Source organism: Aplidium turbinatum, chromosome 4 (assembly GCF_918807975.1).
Source record: "Aplidium turbinatum chromosome 4, kaAplTurb1.1, whole genome shotgun sequence".
Lineage (NCBI taxonomy): Eukaryota > Metazoa > Chordata > Ascidiacea > Aplousobranchia > Polyclinidae > Aplidium > Aplidium turbinatum.
In genome coordinates this window covers 777,226-803,915 of record NC_137475.1, presented here as the reverse complement: position 1 = coordinate 803,915, position 26,690 = coordinate 777,226, and the positions used below count along the sequence as shown (strand labels likewise).

The 26,690-nt window shown below is 40.1% G+C and overlaps 1 protein-coding gene across 2 annotated transcripts; it reads left to right on the top strand.

Annotated features, from left to right (window-relative positions):
• The first annotated feature begins 804 nt into the window (after window positions 1-804).
• LOC145768512 (DNA topoisomerase 2-alpha-like) lies at window positions 805-25,918 on the top strand. 2 transcript variants are annotated; one of them, XM_082580019.1, is made up of 37 exons: window positions 805-917; window positions 1,271-1,426; window positions 4,128-4,282; window positions 4,506-4,651; window positions 4,825-4,922; window positions 5,309-5,392; window positions 5,896-6,024; window positions 6,348-6,452; window positions 6,855-6,956; window positions 7,559-7,627; window positions 8,152-8,289; window positions 8,629-8,731; window positions 9,261-9,451; window positions 9,795-9,997; window positions 10,483-10,622; window positions 11,109-11,218; window positions 11,612-11,825; window positions 12,876-12,997; window positions 13,347-13,495; window positions 13,873-13,959; window positions 14,449-14,593; window positions 15,099-15,233; window positions 16,162-16,365; window positions 16,435-16,630; window positions 16,876-16,967; window positions 17,107-17,340; window positions 17,550-17,676; window positions 18,504-18,583; window positions 18,818-18,872; window positions 19,361-19,444; window positions 19,706-19,873; window positions 20,437-20,524; window positions 20,951-21,047; window positions 21,265-21,343; window positions 21,414-21,460; window positions 24,808-24,939; window positions 25,351-25,918. In XM_082580019.1, the coding sequence occupies exons 1-37, from the start codon at window positions 810-812 to the stop codon at window positions 25,546-25,548; spliced, it is 4,770 nt and encodes a 1,589-aa protein (XP_082436145.1). In that variant the 5' UTR covers window positions 805-809; the 3' UTR covers window positions 25,549-25,918. The 2 variants fall into 2 exon arrangements, with proteins under 2 accessions (XP_082436145.1, XP_082436144.1); XM_082580018.1 differs by having other exon boundaries at window positions 20,437-20,530.
• Window positions 25,919-26,690: the final 772 nt, after the last annotated feature.

Here is a 26,690-nt window from a genome sequence, read left to right as displayed (position 1 = left end):
TACAATAATTACACTTTAAGTCAATTAAAAAAATTTCGTTTTCACATGCTTTTTCTTGAATGGGCGGCAAAATCTGAATCCGCCCCGGGCGGCACATGCTCTAGCTACGCCACTGGATTTACATATACAGTACACTAACATAATTTCGGTACAATTAGGATACTGCGAGCAACACAAAGTCTGTTGGATAAAGAACTAGTCGGAATCGGAAAGGGTTGTCGCGTTGTCACTGGAATGCATGAAGACGCAAAACTGCCTGTTCATGAACGCGCAATGCCATATGATCGGAAGCATTACTTTACTGCCGAAGAACCATTTATCTAATTTTGTACCACTTTTTATATTCGCAACGAAACCGGTAAAAAATAAGCATTCGATGAAAGAATAACTTTTGCGTAACAATTAAGCCAGTAGCCTATTTATAAGGTTGCAAACTTTTTACAGTTCACAAGAGCATTGTCAGCGCATAAAATAGCGTGCGTGATGCTCTGGGCTATCGCCGTGTGACACACGATGATGAAGAAGCGCATAAAATTTGGTTTGATTAAAGCATACGGCAATTGCCGCCGCAATCCAAGGTTTGTTGATTTGGCGACGGCAATGTTTTTGCCGTCGTAGATGGAAGCTAATTTCAAGGGCTGTAGGGAGTAAATGATTTACCTTTGCTTTACTGTTCACACACTTTAACCAATGTGTCTTGGTTAATTCCTGTCTATGACCTCATGGTATTTTTGCCAGGGTGGAGAATTGTACACCAGCTCCGATTTTGGAATTTAACTTCAGTGTTTTAATTTTTATAGCTTAATTGTATGAACAAAATATTAGTACGGTTTCACAATTTACATCTATCAAACATATTTCAAGTATTCTTGAATCCTCGGCATTCCCAAGTCTCTGGTTTGTCAGTTCTGTGCAAGGTAAGTATTTGTTTTAGAACCAACAATTCAAGTGGTGTTTTGTTTTAAAGTTGCCATAAATATGATGATGTTGCACATGTACTGGTAATGGTCCAATTTAAAGTTTTAGTTTTGGCCTGAATCGAAGCTTGAAATTCTTGGCAAAAACAGGAGCCGGAGTCTGATTTTTTTTTGTGATTAAAGTGATCCTCAGTGATTAAATGTCTGAGAAAAGCAGAAGTTTTTCTGTTGTATTTTCATTATCAATTGTAATTTGGAGCACTGGAATGTCACATGATTTGAGATGACCTTTGATTTAATCTTTTATCTTTAATTTCATATTGAATTCTTTAACACTTGAATTGTGCGTTTAGACGAAAATGGAGTCTTTGATTCCTATGAGCCCAGATGCATCATCCGGCGATCACAAGCGCTTGTCGGTTGAGAGGATTTATCAGAAGAAAACTCAACTTGAACATATTCTTTTGAGGCCCGATACTTACATTGGATCAGTTGAACCTGTTACTCAGGTGGAGCATTTTCAGCTGTTGAGTCATTTTAGGGTTCTTGTAATGAAATCTATGTTTATTGACTAAAGTCCACGTTTTGATTAGGGTCAAACGGGGTCAAATGGGACACAGGGGCAAACGGGCCATTCTGTTACTCTGTTTACTACTCACATTTTTTTTCAAACCTATTCTTTTCTAAAATCAGAAGTTAATAGCTCATTTTAAAGCTGCTTTCCCATAGATTTGCATCATGTAAAACAAAAACAGATCAACATTTGGAAAATATACTTCAAAGAAAATAAAAAGCATAAAACTAAAAGTGGTAAAGGCTTTGAAAAATCCAAGATTTGAGAACCCTTCTAAACGTGCCATTGTGGACTTGATGACTGTCAATAGGAAAGAACTGCAGGACTTCACCACAGCAAACACCACACGCTTTTAAAAAATTACTGAACTGCATTTTAACTTTGAGTCAAGACCCACCTCTTTAGGAACCCAATGACACCTACACTACTACAAAATCAACTCTACTTGGCATGAGAATTGTGAATGACATAACTGAATGTGGTGTGGCGAATACAAATTTGAGTGTGATGAGTTAATACAATTTTCTGCACACCAATGACAAACAGCAAAAGTAGTTCCTCCTCATGACAGTCTAAAATTTCAGACAGCTGTCCAGATAGGAATAAGTCTACATTGATGCAATAACTATAACTAATAACATTCTGGACATCTGTCAACACTGAACTAATTAATTTTGAGTAATTTTGTCATTATATTCCTATCATGTAATCCCGTGTTGCTATTAGTGTATTCCGTGAAGCTTTCAAAGTAGGTAGCAACCTTAAAAATGTTTTCAATTGCAACAAAAATTTGACAGAATTATTTTTTCAGGTTTGACACGATGCGAGAGGTTGAGGTTTTTCAGGTTTGACACGATGCCCGACTTGCATTTCAAAATTTTAATTTTTCCCCAATTTATGAATCACCCTATTGTATAGTCATTGGCGTAATTTTTTTAAAAAATTTGACAAAATTAGGGGTGCTCTAAGTTATCTTATGAAAATTGTCAATATAGGCTAATCCATGGCCACCTGGAAATGCGGCCTGATTTGTCACATTTTGCAGATTTTGATTACTGCTAGTGCTTGACTGACATTTTTTGAGATGTTTTTACTTTTTGCGGTTTCCTAATGACAAAAAACTTTTTTGTTGCCTTGGGGAAGCAGCAGCAAATGAGAAAAAGCAAGTTGAAAAACGCAAAATCAGACTGTTATTGAAAATTAACAGTCTGCCTAAAATTTACAAAATCAAATTTTCTTTGTTTTTCAACATGTGAGGATGTTAAAACTTATTGTGTCATCTGGGGAAAAGAATAAAGAAAGCATAAAAATATAATTTTTAGAAAAATTTATTTAAACGTTCGCCCAAAGTTAGAAAAACCTGGAAATTTTTGCAAAATGTGACAAATCAGGCCGAATCAAGTGAAAACCTGACCGATGGAAAATGTTAAAACAAATGACTCAATCTAATAGTAAATTCAACCATGTTTAGCCTACGTCATGAAACGTCGAATCAACATAAAAGAAGATAATTTTGTCGTATGTGTAATCGAATAGACTGCAGCGGTATGTCAAACGTGTTTGTGCTTAATTGTTACGCAATAGTACAATCATGTCTGCCTTTGATATGTATGGCGCTGCGTGCCACCCACAAATGTAAAACACTGAAAATATTGCGCTTTGGTGAAACGACTTTCAAGAAAGAAAAAAACCCGTTATTTAGCAATGCAAATTTCCATTTGAATCGGTGTATTTTGTATGCAAACCAGGGCCCAGGGGTGCTCTCGCATTTATGTTGTTACCTCAGATTTTCTCTCAAGCACCCTTCGCACCCCTGAAATGACGCCTATGTGTATAGTACCCTATTTCAATTGTCAACTATAGACCCTGTTGTTTGACTTGGCCCTTTTTACTCTGTTTATGACTGCCAGTTTAAAATTGAACATTTGTAAAATATTTCTTTATTCATATCGTTCAATTTTAGTTGCAAAAAAGAGCAGTGCAAATTATGTGTTCTACCTTTATCTGAAAAGGGTGAAGGCCTTTATGGCAAATTGTTGAGCATCACTTTAACAAAATACATGCCACCAAACAGGTCTGTGATAAAATAGCAAAAATGAAGTTCTTTCCTTACTATTTTGACGTATAGAAGTTGTGGCCCATTTGACCTCACAGCTGATGGGGTCAAATGGGCCACACCTACCCCAGCTTAGCACATATTTTTATGTTTTTGCAAGTATTTAATTTTTCTGAAAAATGTCTTATTTCAATGCTGAAAGGTGTAATGCTCTGTTGTAAATATTTTTTTTATTAATGTTGTCCCGTTTGACCCTACCAAATTAAGGGTTACTATTTGTATTTTCTTTAGCTTTTACCTATTTATTAAATACAAACCCGCTAAAGTTACTATGTTTTATTTCTTTATTAAATACAATTGAATACAAACTTTAATTTTCAATCTAAAAATGCCTATTAAGATGTTTACACTGGCAAGTTTGCCTAGTTGTGGAGGCTCCACATCACCCGCCAGAACCATGACATAAACCATGTATTGTATATTCATATAGTTTTGAAATTGCCATTGATCCTCTTTATATTTGAAAAGTTAATTGATTTCAAACATTGACCATTTGTATTTTTTGTTTTGATTGCTTTAGGGGATGTGGGTGTGGGATGAAGGGGTCGGGATGGTGAATCGAGAAATCACTTATGTGCCTGGACTGTACAAGATATTTGATGAAATTGTGGTCAATGCAGCTGATAACAAACAGAGAGACTCAAAAATGTCTGCTATTAGAATAGATATCGATCCGTAAGTGTGTTTCTTGGTAAAATTGGCAAATGAAATACATATCATAGTTTAGAAACTGCATCACTGATTGGTTGACATTGTGTTTCAGTTTTTACTTTGTTGCTATGGTTATTTCATGGATTATTATGGTTCTGATTTAAAAAGGGCCTGTCTTAGCCTATGCGTTTGCTTTGGCAAAAATACAATGTTTATGTGAAGTTGATGCAAGGAATTGTATTTTTAGTGAAAAGAACCGCATATCGGTGTGGAATGATGGCAAAGGCATTCCTGTTGTGGAGCACAAAGTAGAGAAAATGTTTGTACCTGAGATGATATTTGGTCATCTTCTCACATCCAGTAACTACAACGATGCGGACAAGAAAGTCACAGGTGCACAACTGCACACGCAAGATTTCCACGTTTGCGTTGATTAAGTATTTGAATTGCTCAAAAAATAAATATATATATCATATTTATTTGAAACAAACGTTATTGTCTCAAATATATTTACACACAGCCACCGCTTTCTACTTGTCTTTTTTACATATTATCTTTCAATGCAGGTGGAAGGAATGGTTACGGCGCCAAGCTGTGCAATATATTCAGCACAAAATTCACTGTGGAAACTTCATGCAAAGAATATAGAAAGAAGTTTAGACAGGTTGGTGGCTTTTCACTGTGTCTGTACATCACAACAGAAAGTTGTAACTATTGTACTGTACGTTGCATTGCATCGATGCATGATGAAGAAGTACGGTACAGACAACCGACGTACAGTAGTTTTGGAGATGATTCCCCGCATACAAACGTGTCATAGCCAGCTTTGCTTTTTGAGACCTTCTTTATCTGATTCCATCACCTGTTTCGCGCCTCAGTGTTCAGAACATGTTTGTAGAAACATTCTCATGGTGCGTGAATGGTGACTTGTCACCCAGACAGCAAATCAGTCCTTTTTTTACATTGATTCAACGTCTGAAGACGTTGAAAAACGTTGTAAAAAAGAACTGATTTGCTGCATGAATGGTGACTTGTGGCGATGTTTTCCAGTCTTGGAGCAACAACATGTCGAAGACGCATGAAAGGAAGATTGGAGCGAATGAGAAGTCTGACTACACAAAGATTGTTTTCCAGGTTTGGTTTCAACTCATTTTTGTCGTCCTGTTGAACTCAAGTGTGACCCCCCGATATCGCAATGTGGGACGTGATTTTCGTCGCTTCAAAGTTGCTCTGCTGGTTTTGATTAATTTTTAAATACTAAGTGTTGAGAGAATAATTCATCCTAATATCTTTTTTACTCATGAAACGCCGTTTAACTTTTCGGTCATTTGTTCGAAATTTCCGAAAAAGGCCGTCTCCAAGTTGGGATGTCTCCGAAACGACCATTCTGCGTCTTCCTCCAGGCAATAGATTTAAATAATGTTCTCGGCCACGTTTTACCTGGAAACTCAAATTGTTCTTTAACAACCAACACCAGCTATGCTGTCTGGATTGGCAACTAAAAATTGACTAAACCAGATTTATATAATTCTGTTTTAGTTACAGGCTTTAGAATTAACTTATGACCTCACATTTCCTTTTATTTGTTTTAATGGATGTATTGCATAAGAGTATGTTGACGTTGATTCTTGTTGCAGCCTGATTTAGCAAAGTTCCATATGACGGAACTCGACAAGGATATTGTGGCCCTCCTATCTCGTCGCGCCTACGATCTGGCCGGGTCGTCCCCTAAAGTGAAAGTCTATTTAAACGGCAACCTTATCCCAGTGAGTTATCGTGGCTACTGTGTCTGACTACGCGGTAATGTTAATCAGCAAATGGACTTAATGCATAAGCTTTTTTAAACGCTGACGTCACTCTGTTTATTATGTTAGTTTTGTTTTGAAATATTCTCCTTTTCTTCGTGCTAGTCTGCTACGAAAAATAAACTCTCCGTCATAATCCTGTGGATGATCTGGGAAGATTTCTTGCGAGTTTTTCATTTGGTTTAGTTATCATTTTGTCTTCATGTTCTTGCTCGTATTGTTAGTGTACTTGGCCGAATACATTGCTATCGGGTGCACTAACAAGCTCGTCTGAATGTCTGTAGGTTAAGAACTTCAAGGACTATGTGCAGCTCTATCTTTGCAATGCTAAGGAGGAGAACGGAGATCCACTTAAAGTTGTCCATGAACAGGTCAACCCGCGGTGGGAGGTGAGGGTGCTTTTGGTGCAGCTACTTCATACTTTGTTGAGAGGGCACTGGGCAGTTTATACTAAATAAAATCGGTCATGTTCAATGACTAGTATTAAGACTTTTCTCAGACAGCAAGTCAGTCGTTGTTTACCTTGCGATATAAAAAAACTGCTGGTTGGCTGTCTGGGTCACTACTATGAAAGAGCTTTTTCTGATGTTTTTTTTTTTTCATTTACAAGTTACGTTATATAAACTGTTTGCTATATTGTACTGACCAGTGATCAAGGTTATCTTTATCTTCTCTGACCCTGCATAACCATCGCCAAGTTCTCTGTTAGTTTTAGGCCTGTGTTGTTACTAGTAGCAATGGCTCAATCTTTTCACTTTCATTCTCATCACTGACCGGCGTGTATGCCACAGATCTGTCTGACGTCATCTGACAAAGGCTTTCAACAAATTTCGTTCGTAAACAGCATCGCCACCACCAAGGGAGGCAGACACGTCGATTACGTCATCGATCAAGTACGTCGTCATCTGAGATTGATTTGAAAAGTTTCGTCTGCTTGAAATTGTCTGTTTTATTGTACGTGATGTCACTATGTCGTAATGAAGTGCCATTTACTTTATCTCCGTTGACAATGCAAGAAAACCGGATCTGCTACTATTGTTCTCTATTCGGTGATTTTTTGAATTTTTTTTTTAAATTATTGGGTACCGTAGCCTAATTATCATTGCCGTTTTTACATCGTTTTAACGTCGCTAAACGTTGAAATAAGACGCTAACCGTAACCCCTAACCCTTAATCCCTAACGCTAAAACGGCAATGATAATTAGGCTACGATACCCAATAATTTAAAAAAAATCACCGATTAGGGCTCTCACCGAATAGAGAACTCACCGAACGGGCCATTCCGAAGAAAACCATTTGTTCTCACTTGATTTCCATTATTTTATCTTCTACTTGAGGCCAGTGGGGTTACCGCAACAAATTCTAAATACCCGATGTAGAAAGTTCCCCGGCACCCACAGCGATCACCCCAGCCAGCTTGCTATGACATGTTGCTTGCGTGGTCGTGCGCGCGTTAGCATTGTGTCATCACAAATGACCATCGGTTGTTGTCCAGGTCACCAAGAAGTTGATTGAAGTTGTGAAGAGGAAGAACAAGGGAGGAGTCGATGTGAAGCCCTTCCAGGTGATTATTCATCCTCAGATCGTGCATAAATTTTACCACAATCGCAGCAATGTGTTTCTTGTCTACTTTGCAAGTGCCACCTAGTTAGGCAAATGTTAGTTAGCGAAATGAACACTCTCCCGTGGTTTACGATGAAACCAACACCAGAAAAATGCTTGTGGCAATCTTGCAACATATTTAATGTGTTTTAGTACAGTAGAAAATAATATTTGAACTTTAAATGTCATAAACAAAAAGTGACGTCCATACAATATTAGGCAATTTTACGCGAAAAGCAATTATGAAGGTTGGTTGGGGTTTTGAACAGAAATTTAAATTTTTTCCCAGAGATCTTAAAATGTCCTGTTGTATTGTAAAACCAGGGCTAAAGTTGAATTTTAAAAAAAGGCCAATTTATCTCCCCTCCCCCCTTTATTAGAATTGCGATAGTTTGTTTATTTATTTAAACAACTCGAGATTGAAGAGCCAGAGCTTTATTGCTCGCGCCACGTTTGTCGTTCTCATGTCAGTCTCTTCTCCTCCAGATCAAGAATCACTGCTGGTTGTTCGTCAATTGCTTGGTCGAGAATCCAACTTTCGACTCACAGACGAAAGAAAATATGACCTTGCAGGCGAAGAAATTCGGGTCCACTTGCAGTCTCACAGATAAGTTTCTTAAACAGGTGAGTTTAAGGTTCGGTCTTTTGACGACGTTTGTCACAGGGTGGTACATAGTTCAATGTGAACAGCATTTCTGAGAAGGAATTATAGTCTGCATTCAATTGGGATTTAGTTGCAGAAGTATGACTGCAAGTAATCCTCCATTGAAGCAAGTAGTGGCGGTTACTTATGTCTGTAAAGCTATAACCCACCCAGCGCTTTAGTTTTTTATACTTTAACTTTGTCCTGTGAATTAAAGATCGAAAATACTTCATGAAATTTCTGTTGAATTGAGATGTGTACTTAAGTTTCATCAAGCGCATCTGTGGCGCCATTTTGAGAAAGAGCGTTTATTGCTACAGGCCAGTAGCAGTGGCATTGTGGACAACATAATGAACTGGGTCAAGTTCAAAGCTCAATCTCAACTACAGAAGAAATCTGCAGGAAAATCAAACAAGCTCAAAGGCAAGCTAATTGTTTCAACTGTGTGTTAACCTGGTTTGGTTTTGTTTGGGGCGACAAAATAAGTGAACGCGAACCGGTCACCTTTGACAGTGGCATTCTGGTCCCGATACTTCGCCACTGGTACGTGTTTTCTTCCACTGAATCGCTATCAATTGGAAAGGGTTTTCTTTCAATGTTGGTTCAAGAACGATTTTTTTTTCTTATTTTATTTGTCTTGACTCGACAGGCCTTAAAACCCTTGAGACCCAAGTTGACTGCATAAAAGTCGTTGCACAAGTCACAACAGGTTGACATGAATCAGACGTCAATATATTTACTAAAAAACGCTATTTGGTTACCACAAAGATAACGCCGTTTTTTCTTATTATATTGTATGAGTCGGCAGGAGCGCTCGGGATGATGACAGTTTATCTCATTGTTGAATCATAATGAAAGCACTATTCGTACTGTCTGACCGAAGCTATGACAGAATGCTTTGTTGTTTATAATTCTTACTCGTTGCAATACTTCATAAAAAATTTTATTTCAGGAGTTCCAAAATTAGATGATGCTAATGACGCGGGGACGAAAAACTCACTAGGCTGCACCCTCATCTTGACCGAGGGAGACTCAGCTAAGACGTTAGCAGTGTCTGGTCTCTCTGTGGTTGGGAGAGACAAGTACGGGGTCTTTCCTCTGAGGGGAAAGCTCCTGAATGTTCGCGACGCTTCGCACAAGCAGGTAACTTCATTGGTCTTTAGATATCTACTTGGTCTGTATTCAGGTTGCTATTTACGTTGATTTTAGTGTTTTACCAACACCCGAAGTTGTTCCCATGCCTATGGGGACAACTTGCTAGTGACAGATCACTCTGGAGTAAAAGAACTAGGGAAAGCACGGAATTTTTCGAAAAAAAAAACAGGATACTAAAACTAAGGCCAAGAAAAACGAAACACTAGAAAAGAAAAGCTAAACACAACACTCAATGTGTTTAATAGATAAAATAAATTCATCTAAATTCCAAGTTATCCGGCAAAGTTTCCTGAAGAATTTGTTCAACTGATCGAAATTTGTTTGTGTTCAGATCATGGACAATGCTGAGATCAACAACATCATCAAGATAATGGGATTGAAGTACAACAAGAAGTATCAGACGGATGATGATCTGAAGACGTTGCGTTACGGTAAACTGATGATAATGACAGATCAGGATCACGACGGATCACACATCAAAGGTCTCCTCATCAACTTCATCCACAGCAACTGGCCGCAGATGTTGCAGCGAAGGTGATTGCCCATAAACAGTCATACTGTAGTTTTTCGGTGATTTTTTTTTGTGTAAAGTAACCGACGTTGTTACTTGCAATCCACCTATTGAATCTATGGTTAGATATTTAGATGAAGCTTATTATTATTTTTTATTAAACTGGTGACAATTAAATTTGCAGAATATTTTTCTTTAATATCATGTAGTACTGTAACAACTTCTGCATGAAAATCTATGCACCAAAGCTTGTGTTGAAAATGTTGAAACAGTGTTTTGTCAAATATTAAGATCAAAACTATTTACATCCAAATAAAAATATCCGCAGTTATGGCATTTGTAGTCATTTTGTGGCTATTGTTGTAAACAAATTAAAATCTATTTTATGAAACACCTCGCAAATTATTACATAAGATCAAGATGTTCATCACATTGCGAATGAAAAGCATAAATCTAATTCATGGTTCATGCTTCCCCGTCTCCTTCAGACTAACTCTGTCACTTACAGAGTCCTTGAAGAGTTCATCACTCCCATTGTGAAGGTGACAAAGGGAAGTCAGGTGCTGTCCTTCTACACAATCCCTGAGTTTGAGGAATGGCAGTCCAACATCGACAATCCAAGGTCGTGGAAGGTCAAGTACTACAAAGGTTCATCGACAAATTGTCTCTTTTCTAACTTCTATCAACCATGTAGAGTTGATTTGTGGTACAAAACTTGAATATTGCGAGGAAAAGGTTTTTCACGTAGCTCGAAGCTGCAGCACTTTTCGTCTGACTCTCTTCGGGAGCTTGTCAGAATAAAGTTAGCCTAAATATGGTAAGTTATTTATTTATTAGTTTCGCCTAATCAAAGCCTTCTCGCTTTATTCAAGTGCTGTGCCACAAATCGGTTCTTCAACTGCTCTTGAACCATGTGCTGGTAATCCGTTCCGAATTGTTTGTTTCGGTTCACAGTTGTGTGAGATGATGAATCAACAAGTCTCCCTAATTGATTGAGTGTTGGATTTTTCATTTACTTTTCATCCAAAGTGTTGTCTCGTGTGGTAAATGTGGTAATACAATCGCTGACACAGAGACAACTTAGTTATTTCTGATGACCTGCGTCACCTTTGACCCATCTGTCGTCGTTACCAGGTCTGGGTACGTCCACCTCCAAAGAAGCGAAGGCTTACTTCGCCGACATGATGAGACATCGCGTTCGATTCAAATACTCGGGCCCGGACGATGACGGCTGTATCGATATGGTGAGGTTCAAGGATCACGAGTTCGATTCTTTATCAAGTTATAGTTATTGTTGAAGAATTTGTTAATTTTATCACCACTACGCTTCACACAGATTGAACGTTATTGTAAATTTGCAAAATTGTTTGTTTTACAAGGACTCAACTTTTGCAGACGTTGTATTTCTGTAAAAAAATACTTTTGTTGGCTGTTTACAAACTGGCATTCTTAAGACGTTGAATCAATGTAACTTAATGACTTTGTTTATTGTTGGTTGAAATGCACTGGGACATCAGGTGAGGATTGCTAGCAGTGGAGGCTTTTTATTCACTTTGTTTCATCAGCATCTGGTGTTGTGGCTGTGAAGTGAGTTTAAGTGCGAACTTTTCTTGTTATTCCAACATCTGTTGATCCAGGCGTTCAGTAAGAAGCGCGCAGATGACAGGAAGGACTGGCTGACTAATTTCATGGATGAGAGGAGAAGATGCCGGGAAGATTCTCGACCAGAACCCGGATCCGATCTGTACTCCGCAGATACTCGCACTCTCTCATACAAGGACTTTGTAAACAAGGAACTCGTCATGTTCTCCTATGCTGACCTGGAACGGTCTGTTCCTTCCTTGGTGGACGGTGAGTCCGCTATAGCGAGTTGACATCAACATTACTGTTTCCGCACTTTCCGTCAACAACACCAAATCACCTTTTAATTCCCAACTTGACTGGCTTCACGCTACGCGAACACTCGACTACACGGCCATCAGCTAGTCCTACGTGAGATATGATAGACGTATAAAAAGACGCTTCTCTCGTATTGTCGCATTAAAGGGCGGGGAAACCCAAATTAACTTTTTGCGAGTTTTTTGTTTCAGCGTGATGTCATTGTGTACAACATGCGTTTTAGCAATAAAAAAATCCAAATTTTGTTGCCCTTGTCTCGTCAAAGCCTCTTTTGTTTGATACCCGTTTGCGAGGTCTCGCGCGCATCAAGCTGTGATGCTGTTCGCTGTGACGTCACAAGGTACATATAGTTGTGGCCAAAATTTTAAGACCAGACTTGATTTATGACCATTTTTGCATTACTTCAAAATAATGCATCATATATTGTTTCAGTTGCATCATCTTTATGCATCATCTTATATCTGATGCAGTATTTTGAAGTAATGCAAAAATCTCATAAATCAAGCCTGGTCTTAAAATTTTGGCCACAACTATATGTACCTTGTGACGTCACAGCGAACAGCATCACAGCTTGATGCGCAACGAGACCTCGCAAACGGGTATCAAACAAAAGCGGCCTTAGCGAGACGAGGGCAACAAAATTTGGATTTTTTTATTGCTAAAACGCATGTTGTACACAATGACATCACGCTGAAACAAAAAACTCGCAAAGTTAATTTGGGTTTCCCCGCTCTTTAAATGTAAGGCCTCCCGTCAGTTAACTATTCGGTGTCTTCAGTATTGTTTTCCGTGGTTATCATTTACTGAGATCAGGCTCTTCATACAATAACAAAAGACCGGTTTTGATTATACTGTATCATTTATCTGCATTTCAACACCGGTGAGTAATCGCAACCGTGGATGCATCATATGTTTCAAATGGTATTGAAAACTTCTCCACCCATTGGGCCGTCCTCTTGATCGTGTCCCTGGCTTATCTAATATCTATTCTGTTCACTTCAGGATTGAAGCCGGGCCAGAGGAAGGTTCTGTACACCTGCTTGCGTAGGAACGATAAAAGGGAGGTGAAAGTTGCACAGTTGGCTGGTTCTGTTGCCGAGTTATCAGCTTACCACCATGGCGAGGTATGATGAGGCGATTTGTCTTGTGGTTGTTCAAGTGAGTTGGTCTACCATTCCCTTCCAATACAACTCATTATGCAACAGATTGAGTTTCAGTATGATCGTTGCTTACTTCACAATGTAGATATTAACGGCCTGTTTTAGCCTGATGCTGCGAGTTCGCTGTGGTAATAGCGAATTGCACTAGCTTTCGAAACACAGCTCCCTAGTCAATTAGTCATGTGCAATGACGAATTTCATTATGTTATTCACTCTCCCACTTGTCCACACACGTCATCATCGCAGTGTTGAATTGAATGTTCGTTTATGCTCTGGACAAGTGGACATGTTACACCAAATGTTTATCTGCTAGGTGTCGCTACAAACCACAATCATCAACATGGCGCAGAACTTTGTTGGGTCAAACAACCTAAACCTCCTCCAGCCCATCGGCCAGTTTGGTACCCGGTTGTATGGGGGGAAGGACTCCGCATCTCCCCGTTATATATTCACCATGTTGAGGTGAGTGTGTAACACGTTTGGAAAATGCTGTGGACATCAAATAGTAAAGGAAGAAGTTGAGAATGTGATGAAGCAATCTTATCAAATTGTTACCATACAGTTTCAAGTTTATTGAATTATTTATTTGTAAACTATTATCATGTTGATGACATGACCGCCGTGGCTCGTTAGAGATGTGGTGGTGATACTCAAAGACTCATCATACAACTCAACTAAATTCTATATGATTGGGGTCGTCATAATAATTTGAGCTTACATCAATCATCATGCGCCAGATGTTCGTACGCTCATGATCTCAAATCTGGTTGAGACGAATCTCAGCCATGATCCTCTGTATGTCTTACCATCAAACCAACTTGTTGTTTCCTTGATTGCAGTCCTTTAGCGAGGTTGCTCTTCCCCACTGTAGATGACAATCTGCTCACCTACAATTACGACGATAGCCAGAAGGTGGAGCCTACATGGTGAGTGGCCAACTTTGGCTGGAATCTTGTTTATTTGTGTCCACAACTTCACTATTATTCACTGCTCTGATGGCCACCCACCCAACACTGCAATGGAGGAAGGACAGAGCAGCGCTCTACTCTGGCTCAGTTATCGGCTGCGTAGCCGCGAGTGGTGAGAATGTCTGCGCGACGTTCGAAAAGACGTGGGTTCGACACCGCTCCAGAGCACGTGACTGTGTCTCGACAAAGACACTTAATGGCAAGCCAAAATCGAAGACTACATGTCACTTCTCTGCTTCCTGTCGTCTGTTGTTATCGCAATGGACGCAAATAAAAATACGATTATTATTATAATTATTATTTCAGCTGGAAGGATTTCTTGCTGAGCGGTGAAACTGGTTCACCGCTCACCAGTTAATTGACAGCCTCATGGTCGTAGCAAGCCCGACGTTAGTTGAGATAAACACTTGCTCTCATCTACTGAGGGTAATTATGTTCTGACCCCAGGTACTGCCCCATCATCCCCATGATTCTTGTCAATGGTTCGGAGGGTATCGGGACGGGATGGTCCACCAGGATACCTAACCATGATATCCGGGAGGTTGTTGAGAACTGCAGGAGAATGATGAGAGATGAGGAACCAAAACCAATGGTAAGTTCAATTCTCAAGACTTTACTTGATCATCATTTTTCCACCCACCACTTCCCATAAGTTCGTGTTTGATGCAATTCTCTTGGTACATTTCGTTGAAACGTTTGCTGCTTCATTGTTGCGATTGTTTGTGCGGTAAGAAATGGCGCATGTATGACGTAACGACACACATCTATGACGTAACGGCGCACATGGGGAGGCAGGGTGTGAAGGCGATTGCGGCACTTGGAGGTGCATCCGGCCTCCCTCGGTAACCGGGACATCACCGGAGTAAAACTGGACTGCTACTACACAATACACATAGTGATCGGTCGATTTACGCCCCGTGCATCCCAGACACCAAAACCCGTCATTTTTGCATTGATCTGATTTCTTTAGATTCATTGACGTCTTCAAGCGTCATTGGTGTAACGTCTAAAGATGTGAAAAGACGTTAATTTAATGTAAGAATGACGGATTTTGCTGTCTGGGATGTTGTGCTCGATTTGAAAACGTCTTCTCGCAGTTTCCCAGCTACAAGAACTTCCGCGGCGCCATCAAGGAGATCGAGCAGAACAGATACGTCATAAGCGGAGAAGCGGCCATCCTTGACGACAAGACGTTCGAGATCACAGAGCTACCAATCCGCTCGTGGACGCAGGTTGGGTGCTAACATAAGACGCAAACAGAGCCTACCTGACACATTCTTCTTTGAAACCGGATCCGATTAGTTTAAAACAATACCAAGCATTGAAAGCTACAAAATTGTTGGAAGGAAGAGTTGTTTATTTACATGCACGTGTAGCTGATTATTTTCAATCACTATTTATTACAATTAGGTTGGCCATGGCCACCTCGAGATGCGGCCTGATTTGTCACATTTTGCAGATTTTGGTTACCGCTACTGCTGGTGTTTGACTGACATTTTCTGAGATGTTTTTACTTTTTGCTGTCTCTTAATGATATAAAAGCTTTTTGTTGCCTTGGGAAGCAGTGGCAAATGAGAATAAAAAATTGAAAAACTCGTAATCAGACTGTTATTGAAAAATTAACAGTCTGACTAAAACCTTCGAAATCAAATTGTCTTTGTTTTTCAACATCTGATGATGTTAAAACCTATTGTGTCATCTGGGGAAAACAGTAAAGAAGGCGAAAAAATCTAATTTTTGGAAAAATTTATTTAAACAGTCGCCCAAAGTTTACAACATCTGAAATTTTTTGTAAAATGTGACAAATCAGGCCGTATCTTTAGGTAGCCATGGGTTAGCTCATTTTATATTTCCATGGATTTGCTTGCCAGCTAAGAAAACGAAACAAAAAGCGAACCACTTGCACAACCAATAGGCTGGTACCGTACAATGCAGCAGCCGAGGAACTTGTAATAAAGTTACCAAACCCATTCTGTAATTGGAAATTCGCAATCCTTTGTGGCTCTCGGACATTTGTCTTCACAGTGTCATGTACCTTGGGTTGATCAACCTGCTAATTATCGTGAATAGTTTATGGCACTTCACATTATCACGCGCTTCTTTGCGTAACTTCGAGCGCATTTCGAATGCTGCCTCAGCTACAAATGGTTTTGTGTCTAGAACTACAAAGAGTCGGTGCTCGAACCGATGGCGATGGGAACGGACAAGGTCCCGCAGCAGATCCAAGAGTACAAGGAGTACAACACCGATACCACCGTTCGATTCGTCGTCACTATGAGTCCGGCGAAATTGCAGGAAGCGGACAAGAAGGGACTCCACAAGTTCATGTCGATCCAGTCCTCGTTCAGCGTCAACAATACATTGGTGCGTGATGTATGCTCGATAGGCGAGGTGTCTTTATTGCGTCATAATCAACAATCTTTGCTTTCGCAGGTCTTGTTCGACGAGTTCGGATGTCTGCGGAAGTTCAACAGCTCCGTGGAGATCCTTAAGGAATTCTATCATCTTCGATTGAAGCTCTATGAGCAGAGAAAGCATTACCTCATCGGAATGTTGACCGCCGAAGCCCTTAAACTGAAGAACCAAGCTCGTTTCATCGTTGAGAAGATCGAGGGGAAGATCTCCATCTGTGAGCTACCCGCTGTTTCCCTGCTTTTGCTTTCAATTTGGCTTTGTTAATCATTGTTATCATGTTTGACTGTTTCTGTAAGTGTAAGATCTTAGCTCGGCTCACTTCTGTGCAAAGAGTTAAAAATCATTTTCTTCGAAGAATTTGGATCTTCACTCGAAATTGCACAGAAATTTGAAGGTTGCCTTGAAACAAATTGCACTTATCGCGCGCACTGTTCAATAGACGACTTTGCTTATTTCCAGTCAACAAAGCCAAGAAGATTCTTATCGAGCTTCTGCTTGAGAAAAAGTACGACTCTGATCCAGTAAAGGTCTGGAAGGAATCCCTGAACCAGGTGGGGGCTTCAGTATTCCTACGTTGGCTTGGTGAAGTCAAAGTTTAAAGTCGGCTTTCCTTTATTGTCTGAAAATTACTATTCAATTATGAATCATAATTTACGTTAATTAGTTGAATTATGACGGAAATCTTTCCAGAAACGTACGGAGCCATCTGATGAGGATACGCAAGATGAGGAGGACACAGAAGATGCAAAAGGTCCGGATTACAATTACATCCTGAACATGCCTCTTTGGAGTCTCACCAAGGAACGGAAAGAAGACTTGCTGAAACAAAGAGATGCAAAGCAGAAGGAGTTAGAGGAACTGAAGAAAAAGACTCCTCGGATGATGTGGAACGAAGATCTTGACAAATTCATGGAGGAGCTGGAAGTGAGTCTTGAAGCCACATCTGATGATCTCCCATCGATTGTTGTTGATTCCAGTGAAACCGATCGCTTTCTAAACTAGACAAATCAAATTCTAAACTAATCTGACATCAATCAGAACTAAATATTGTTGATTTATTATCCTGTTGTTCATTTTTTATGACGTCATAATTGTTGACTTATGATATGACAATGAACGATTGTGTTGAGCAGAAGGTGGAACAGAAGGAACGGGATGACGCCGCCACCTTCGCTGGTTCCGGTAAACCGACCACGGCCGGGAAGGGGAGGTTCAAGTCCAAGATGAAGGAATTAACCGAAACGAAACCTTCCTCTCAAGGTAACCATTGTCACCCAGTCAGCTGATCAGTCACTTTTGCGTTGATTTCACGTTTGCAGACGTTTAAACCGAGTATCATTGTCTGCAGATGTTGAATCAATGTAAAAGACGGTTTTGTTGACGAGAACAGAGAATCTGTTCCAATACCCAAGCAAGGATGTCATTTGCCTGAAAGATGTGGTTTGTTTCTTTAATAATCGCGGATCGACATCTTGATGCAATCTCGCTGTCTAACATAGAATTTCCATGTTTGACAGTGAGGAGTTGCCAATAAACAACTCAAATTAGATTGAGATGTCCATGACCTCCAGTGGTGGCGTTCATCCAATCAGCATCAAATTGTTGTGAGTGGTGCGACACCATGCGGTTGTAAACAACAAGGTTCCGACAAGCGATGGAGCGAATTGGCAATCGCTTTTGTGCGATCGCGGTTCTCTGACAATGTGTAAATTGTGAATCTAGGTGCCACCTGCGGAAACTTCTTATCACATCACAATACACATTCTCTGTAGATTTAGGGTGCTCATGTTTTCAAACAGTTTGATGTGGTGGAGTTTTCTCATTATGACATCACGAAGATGTGAAATTTTTTCGGGAATTACTCATCGCAGAGCAACGAAAATCGCGTCATTCTCGTATTTGGAATTTAAACAATCACACAAGTTTATGACGACATAGTGGTCTAGGATTTTGGCTGTCGCGTTTTTTTCTGAAATTTCAAAACTTGGTATTTTGAAACTCGAATACATGAAACATTCTGATGTATTGCAGCTTAGTTTAACATTGTTTGAAATCGCGTAACTTTCTTATCCTATCTTGATCCTCAGGGATTCGTATTGAGCCCGTGATAGATGAAGCCCTCAAGCAACGACTGACTGCCGCTGACAAGAAGCCCAGTAAAGCGAAGGTGAGACAAACGAAATCATGCGATACGGCCATCTAAAGATGCGGCCTGGTTTCACGTTTTACAGATTTTCACAACTGTTGCTGTCTGAGACTGACATTTTCTAAAAATTAGATTTTTTGATTGACTACTAACGATATCGCGACTTTCTCTGTTTGCTTTCGCTGATAAACGAAACATCATTTGTTGCTTTCAATTGTCGGGCCAGTGTTATCGTTGTAACAATTGTGTGCTCAGTTGAAGAGGGAACTTGAAACGAAGAAACTGGAGAACGGAACTAAAGACGCGGTGGGTAAGTTGGTTTGTCATAGACATGTTCATTGTTGGTTCACAGTGCACAGACACCCAGTTCGAAATGCGCACCTGCGAAAAGAGCGACGTCATAAAATATGACGTTGTACAAAGTAACTGCAATTTATAGCAGGCAACGGAAGAGCCATAAAAACACAATTAGTTAAAGAGCGCGATCTGCTGCACAATTCACTCTCCAAGTACCCATCAGTCCTACAATGTCAAACTTGTTTGTCATGGAGAGACTTCGGGTCGGTTGCACCAACAGATGAAGTAAATCGACCGATTTGCAAGTTTATTTGTAGACTATTTTCCCTTGGCACTAACCTTAATCCGCTGATCAGAATTGCAAATTACTGATTCAACGTTAACTTTGTCCAAACTTAACTAATCAGACGATTAGCTTAATCGGCTTCTTAAAATATTTTGTAAATGTTAACGTCATCGACCTTTGACCTTTGTTGATCGCGTCCATTGTTACGTTTCCAGTCGCGACACCCGTCAACGACATCGACCTTGACGAGCCTCCATCCCTGCTGAGCAGGATCGCCAGATCGGCCGAGAAGAAGCCAGGTCGGTGTGACGTCAGCAATCTTCTCCTTCAGTTTGCCTCCGATCTACATGACGTGTTCATCGCCGCTATGTGAACCATTGACGTAGTTTTCGATGCGTTTATACAAACGGTTCATTGACTTGGCTTTGACTACAGTTGTGTTGTTTGCGATTGACAAACCGGGCAAGATTTTTGCTTCAAATCTATCATCAAAGTCTCGACTGTACATTTATGTTGCCGTTCCACAATATCGCGCGACAACAAACTCTTTTCTTGTGCAGCCGCGAAACCGCGTCTGAAACAGTCCGTGCTCGAATTCAAGCCGAAATCATCGAAGCGGAACCCATGGGAATCCGGAAGTGACTCCGATGAGGAACAGGCAGAAGTTGGCTCAGCAGATTCATCGTCCGACTTTGCTCCTCGAACATTGGCGCGGAGAGCAGCCAGAGGTGAGCGTAATTCAAAGCAACTTTTGGGCGCTGCTTGCACAGCTCAAATAATTGTGTTCGATGCTTTGTAGCGGATCTCAGAAATAATTTCAATTTTTTGCTATGCGGTCTACTGTTGGATTCAACAACAAATGCAAACCAACTATCTTTCAAATTAAAGTCTCCAACAATCTTTTACGCGATTGTTATTGTTAAAATATCGAAGCTCTATGCGAAAGGCGTCCACTATGGCGTCTCCGATTAGCTCGCACTGGCTGATGGTTTCAACAAAGACACAAAACCAGTTACTGACAGGATCAAGTTATCGCGGTTGCACTGCTATTTCAGGAAATTATTCTGTTCACTAGATGCCGCTATGGAGCGCAACGCTCTGTTTATTTCTCGCATGATTGTTCAATATTCATTTCAAAAATAAAATTTCGTCACTGAATTTTTAAATCAGCCTTTGAACCCACCAATGATATAAAAAGATGCGACAATAATAAAGAAAAGGGCGGAGAGTACTGCACTAAGTTGATGAAAACAGTTTATTTATAATTCGTAATAATTTTTTCCATTTGCAGTAACGAAGAAGTTTACAGAAGATTCCGATTCTTTCTCCAGCGATGAGGAGCCAGTCAAGGATGTTGTTATTGCCAAGGAGACGGAGAAGTACGAGTAGGTCTTGATGGTTGTAAGACAAGACATTAAACTTGCTCCTGATCTGTCCATTTGAGCAACAAAAGAAAAACGCAAATATAGCTAAATTAAGTCATCGGCTGACTTAGGGTTATGGCGGTGATAGTCATTTCATTGGTGTGGGTTTGATTCCCACCAGTGCTATTGCTCTTTTTTCTTTAATTACCAAACAAGGTTTAAAGGGGATTTTTAATGGCACCTTTGGGAAAGTTGCGTCCCGGTTGAACATTTTGTCATCGTTTCAATGAATTGTGAGGAATCTTGGTCTTCACTTGAATGTAAGTGTTTGAATTCCTGAGATTGTTCCTTCAACCGATGCATTCCTGGGCCTGTTGTAGCTTTTCACTCTCAAGTTGGTCCATGGCTTTTGTGATTTCTCTTCTACAATCCATTGTTTAGACCCGAACTGGTGGCGAGCGATGACGACTTCGCCAAACCCAACCACGACTGGGATGAGGTGATGGAGGTCACCCCGGTGAAGACAAACGCCGAGAAGGTGAGAACGACGAGCGGTAGCTTGCTGGGGTTGTCGGGACTGGGAATGTACGAAAGGAGACGCTGCTTGGACGTCTGGAAACGTTGAAACAATGTTCAACGGCCAGTCTCCGTTTGTTGTGTGGAAGATTTGTTGACAGAAAATCGCTCTTTTTTAATGTTGATTAGACGTTTGTATACGTCGAACTAGTGTAAAAAGTTTCTTATCATTTGGTTAGAAACCGATCAAACGAAAGAAGATGGCGACCAGCTCCAGTACGGCCTCCAGTGACGGGTGTTCCGACAAGCCCCCTCGAAGTAAGTGGCTTCAAATGGATCCGAGTCACTTTTGACATCGCACTTAAACTTTTATATTTTGTTGATGCAGAAGTGGCGAAGGCAGCAACGAAGAACGACGGAAAAGCAAAAAAATCGGTTTGTTCAATGCGAGTGACTTTAAGAATATTTTAGAATGAAACTAAGTGTGAGGTTTTGTTATGTGGCGCTTTTTTACTTTGCTATCTTCTTATTTCAGGGGTCCCACTCGGCATAAAATCATAAAAAATCATAAAATTTTGCTTGATTTGGAAAAAATCATAAAATAGCATAAAATTTTGACACAATCATAAAAAATCATAAAATTTAGTTGTAATGGAGAACTGAGCATGTAAAAATCAAAAAAATTGATATAGTGTAATGTGTAACAGTTCCAACCATGATAACAGCATAATTATTTGTGTAACGATTGTGACGCCGTCGGTTGAATGCACTGATTTAGGATAACATGTGGTTGCGTAATGCTTAATCAAGTCCAGCATTGCCTGTGGAGCTGGAATTAGAAAAGGACCGTAGCTAGATACTTTCATTGCACGTTTTAAACGTCATTAGACATAGACAAGTAAACGCTGACAAAATTTCAAGACATTGCAGTTATTGTGGGAGAACGGTGAAAGGATAATTTGACAGCAATGTTTTGGGAAAAAGCGTAGGTCAAGGCAAGGAAACTATGGAGGCCATTTGCTAGCAATGTGTTACTCAGGCCTCGAAATTCACGGCGGACATGTCCTTAAATCTTGAGTGGGACTTCTGACATTACTTCCAGCAGCTTTTGCTTAAGCAGAAAAACTTCGTCAAACATTGCAACCACCCAAAGATACAAAAGGATTTCAGAAGCATTAAAGGATCCTTTGATGGAAGCTTATATTTCATTTGTATCATTTGTTTCTGGTGACTTTGAACGGTTATTAGTCCTATTCCAATGTGAAGAGCCACTGATTCACATTCTTTACTCAGCAATGTGCTATCTGATCCCGGCTTTGATTGATTGATTGAATCTTTATCCTTGGACTGGGAAAGCTTCTTGCAGAGCTTAATCCTGGCAGTTTCGCATACTTGTAGAGGGTTTGAATCACTGACGCAGGCCCGGTCACCGAGATTGACAGAGTGAAGTTTCCAATTGTTGAAGTGTTGTTGCCGGGGAATTATGCCATTCATTAAATGCCGCTGAATGGAAAGCAGTCCTTAACGTGTGTTGTTCAAGCGCACACCTCGAGAGTCGAACCAGCGCCGCTTGATCTTGAAGCTTCTTCGTTCCAGAAGTCACGCGCTAATCAACTGAGCTATCGGGGCAGACTTTGCTTAGTAAATTTATCAAAAAAATAACATATCATCCACAGAGTCAGAAAATCTGTTGCTTGATGTCACAAACGAAGAACTTCAGAAGCGGTTGAACTTGATTGATGCTGAAACATGAGCAAAAATTTTACTCAGTGATATTGCAGTCCTTACTGAAGCTGACAAGAAGAAATTTAAATCTGACTGTCTAAACTTTTTTGTGGTTGCTACAAGTTATCTTTTACATCATTTGCCATTACATTCATCTGTTATTAAGCAGGCACAATTTTGCACCCAGAAAAAAGAAATGATGTTGGAGCTACAACTTCTATCGTCAATCTAACTTGAACAGTCTCCAATTGCCTTAAAAAGTGCCGTGCAAATGCTTTTGCAATTGATGTATCTGTTTCAAAAGAAGAGCTTTATGATAAGGCAAGACTGCAGTGGTTACGGTATCAATCTAAGGATATTCTAGATGAGTTTTACAAAAAGACTGATCTTGAAAGTAACAAATGTAGGCTATACACAAATTCCCAATCTTTTTACTGGACTCAAGCACTAATCAAATATGGTTTATCAGTAACACCCCTACCAAAAGTGTCTTCCTACAACAGAATTGACTATTATTGGACAAAAATTGGAGGCCTGTTAGATGATGCTGGGATAAAAAAATATCTGCAACTATTTAGTCTTGCAAAATGTGTTGTAACATTAAGTCATGGTATTACCAGTCCTGAAAGAGGTTTCTCTATTAATAAACATTTGATTGATTCACATAGAAGTTCTCTTCAAGAAATCACAATTGTTGCACTGAGAATGGTGAAAGATGAACTAAATCGGTATGATGATGAGGTAAACTTTCCCATTGACAGAACACTAGTTTCAGAAGTGAAAGGTGCTCGTGCAAAGTATATGGGCTGACCTTGAGCAGGAAAAAGCTCTGGAAGAAAAATTGAGAAGAGGGAAAGAAAGTGCTCAGGCTACTGTTGAAGCCAACAATAAGGTAGAAAAACAAAAGGAAATCGAAAAAATTGAAGATGAAATTAAAAAAACTGAAGCAAGCATTAAAACTGCTGATGAAACTATTAGAGATGGGCATGCAAAGCTTCAGGAGGCGTTGTCAAACAAAGCGTTGGATCGGAAAGTTCTTCAAGCAGCTGAAGCAAGAATTGACATCGGCCGTGATCGTAAAAGAAAATGTGAGAAAGTGCTTGCTAGGCTCCTAACTGAAATTAAAAAGAAAAGATCGTTAAAGTGAATTTTTTACCAATTAACGCCAAGCCATGCAAGAAAGATCAAGCCACAGCAAATACTGATTAACAGGTTCCAAAGGATAAGTTGGATTTCCGCAGGACGAAGTATATACTGGTTAATGGTTATTTCCAATGTCTTCGCAAGTCTGTTGTTGCGTTGATTTGAATTTTAAAGTGCAGCTTGCTTTGAACTGAGCTAAACAATTAAACCATATTGAAATAATGTAAAGTATAACAAGCTTAGGCTACAGTATATTATCTTTTCTACTTCCACTCAAAAACTGTAGCCTATGTTTGCTTTACCGTGATGAGTTGCATTGATCGTTTCTCTGTAATCGCTTCTTATCTTTAAAGTGTAAAAAGAAATACTTTAAAAAATTAAATATAACAAAACATCGAGCTCTGATGTAAAATCATAAAAAAAGCATAAAATTTTGATGAAAAATCATAAAAAAATCATAAAATAACCAAAAAAATTCATAAAAAATCATAAAATTTTTAACTTTTTTGGCATAAAATCATAAAAAAAATAGGAAAATCTTGAGTGGGACCCCTGCTATTTGTACCAAGAATCGTGGAATTTTGTCTTTCATCGCCACAGATAAGCGCTAGCTTTTGGTCTTCAACCTTCGTATAGTGGACAGAAAGGCAATGAAGCCAATCTTCGTGTCCACCAAACATGTCAATTAGTGTCCCTGCCAAGACACAGACCCGTGCTTTTGAGCGATATTGAACCGAGGTCCTCTACGTCTGCTTTATCTCTACTTCTAAATGCCGATGCTTTGTTTAAAGCTCTTAGTGGCTAGTTTGCCTCCAATGATTTGTTTCGTCCGTGCCAAGTTTACGAGCCCGCTTTCAACTGTGTCAAAAATTAACCAGTTCCTAAATCGTTTTTTTAATCTGGAATTGCTTTAGGCAAATAAGCCAGTCATCAAACCGATCGTCATCGACTCTGATGATGACGCTCTTGGGTCTGTGACGTCGTCGTCGGCCAGTGATGCAAAGACGAAGAAAGTCGTTAAACCGAAGTCGAAATCTACGAAACCGGTGAGCGATGACTTCTCCATTGATTGTGATGTTCAATCGGTGTCCCGTAGAAGACAGTTGCTTCGCGTAGCGCATTGTTGTTTTGTTGGTGTATGCTTGTTGGCACACACATTGTCATCCATTGATGTTCAGCCAATGTTCCTCGGATGAATGTCAGGTGTTCCGAAGCAAGTGTTGGCTCTCACTTGGCTCACCATCGCCGTCACAGTGAGGCTCTGCTGGTCAATAAGACGATGATTTGCTGCCAAATACTTTTCGCATAAAGTATTTTGTTACTGTGTTTACACGCATTGATGGGCACAATTTCGAAAGTCCCGTGTAATCTTTTCTAATTGTCTGGCAACCCCACAAATCATCACCACAGTAAAATCCCCAGTGTTGCCATTATCTCATCACAGTTACTCTCTACAGGCGACGAAAAAGAAAAACGCTCCAAAGAGGAACGCGTGGTCCGGCTCGGACGACGACGATGAGGATGATGATGATGACGACTTGACGTTAATGGATCTTCCTGTGCAGCCACGGAGCACGTCTGGCCGGAACAGGCCGGCAGCCAAGTACATCTTTGATGATGATGACGATGAAGATGATGAGGATGTTGTTTACTGAACCTCACAGTTGACAAGTTTCAACCAGGAAGCTTTTGACTTTTGTTAAGACTGGACACAAGTTTCCTCTTCATTTGCATGAATGTGATGCTTTTAAAACGGTTGTCCAATGGTTTGCGAGGCATCATTGGCAGGTGTCATCGTGTAGTCACAGTCTCAATTGTTTACTGTTTTACGTGATGAAAGTAATAGTCAATTCTTGATTTTCTTTTTGTAAACTGTCACTTTTCATCGAAACTTTTATCGAAATGTTGACCGACTTTATGCGGTCACTGCCTTTGACCTGCCATCGTTTTAGCTCATTTGTACCTACCAGTTTTGTACAGTTTTCTTCTGCCGTTTGTTACGTCACAATAGAAATGTTCGTCTTCACATCACACATTGTGAAATTGTTCAGTTGTTGAAACGTAAATTCTCGTTATTCAAAGCGAAGTGATTGCGAAGATGACTGATGAGGTCTATCTGTGCGATGAAGCTTCTACTGCAGGATGGACACGGGAAGGATGATTGGCTTGGGTTCTTGTTCAAGGCTTGGATCTTGCGCTGTATAGCGTGCGTTGTTTCTCGGAAGATTTAGAAATAAGACTGCGCCATGTTGGTCGTTCTGCGGCTAACCTTCCCAAGAATCAACGTCTCTGGGAACGTTCAAATATTACGTAACGCCTTCGAGGGGGAGGGGGGGGTTATGCAAAGCGTTACGTTAGCGTCACATCGGGGGGGAGGGGGTTCAAGCAAAACGTTACGTAACGCTTTCGAGTACGGAATGGTAGTTTTTTGTGCTGAATTCGTAGTGAAAAAGCGTTACATGGGGGAGGGAGGGATTGAAAAAAGCGTTACGTTGGCGTTACATGGGGGAGAGGGGGGGTCAAAAATTCGGAAAAAAGGCGTTACGTAATATTTGAACGTTCCCTCTCTGTAATTACAAATTGTAATCTTTGTACATCAGTTGTTTGGAAATGTGATGGTTTGACAAAACGGTCCAAACACTTCATTTGCTGCAGCGACTTGCAGATGACAAATACGCGACCGGTGCACGCTGCCGACGGTGAAACGTTCACTTAATTTACAATCTATCAGAATTGTTTGTAGAAGAGCGCTCACAATATCACGTGCATACAACACCCTTCTGCTTCAGCAACGTAC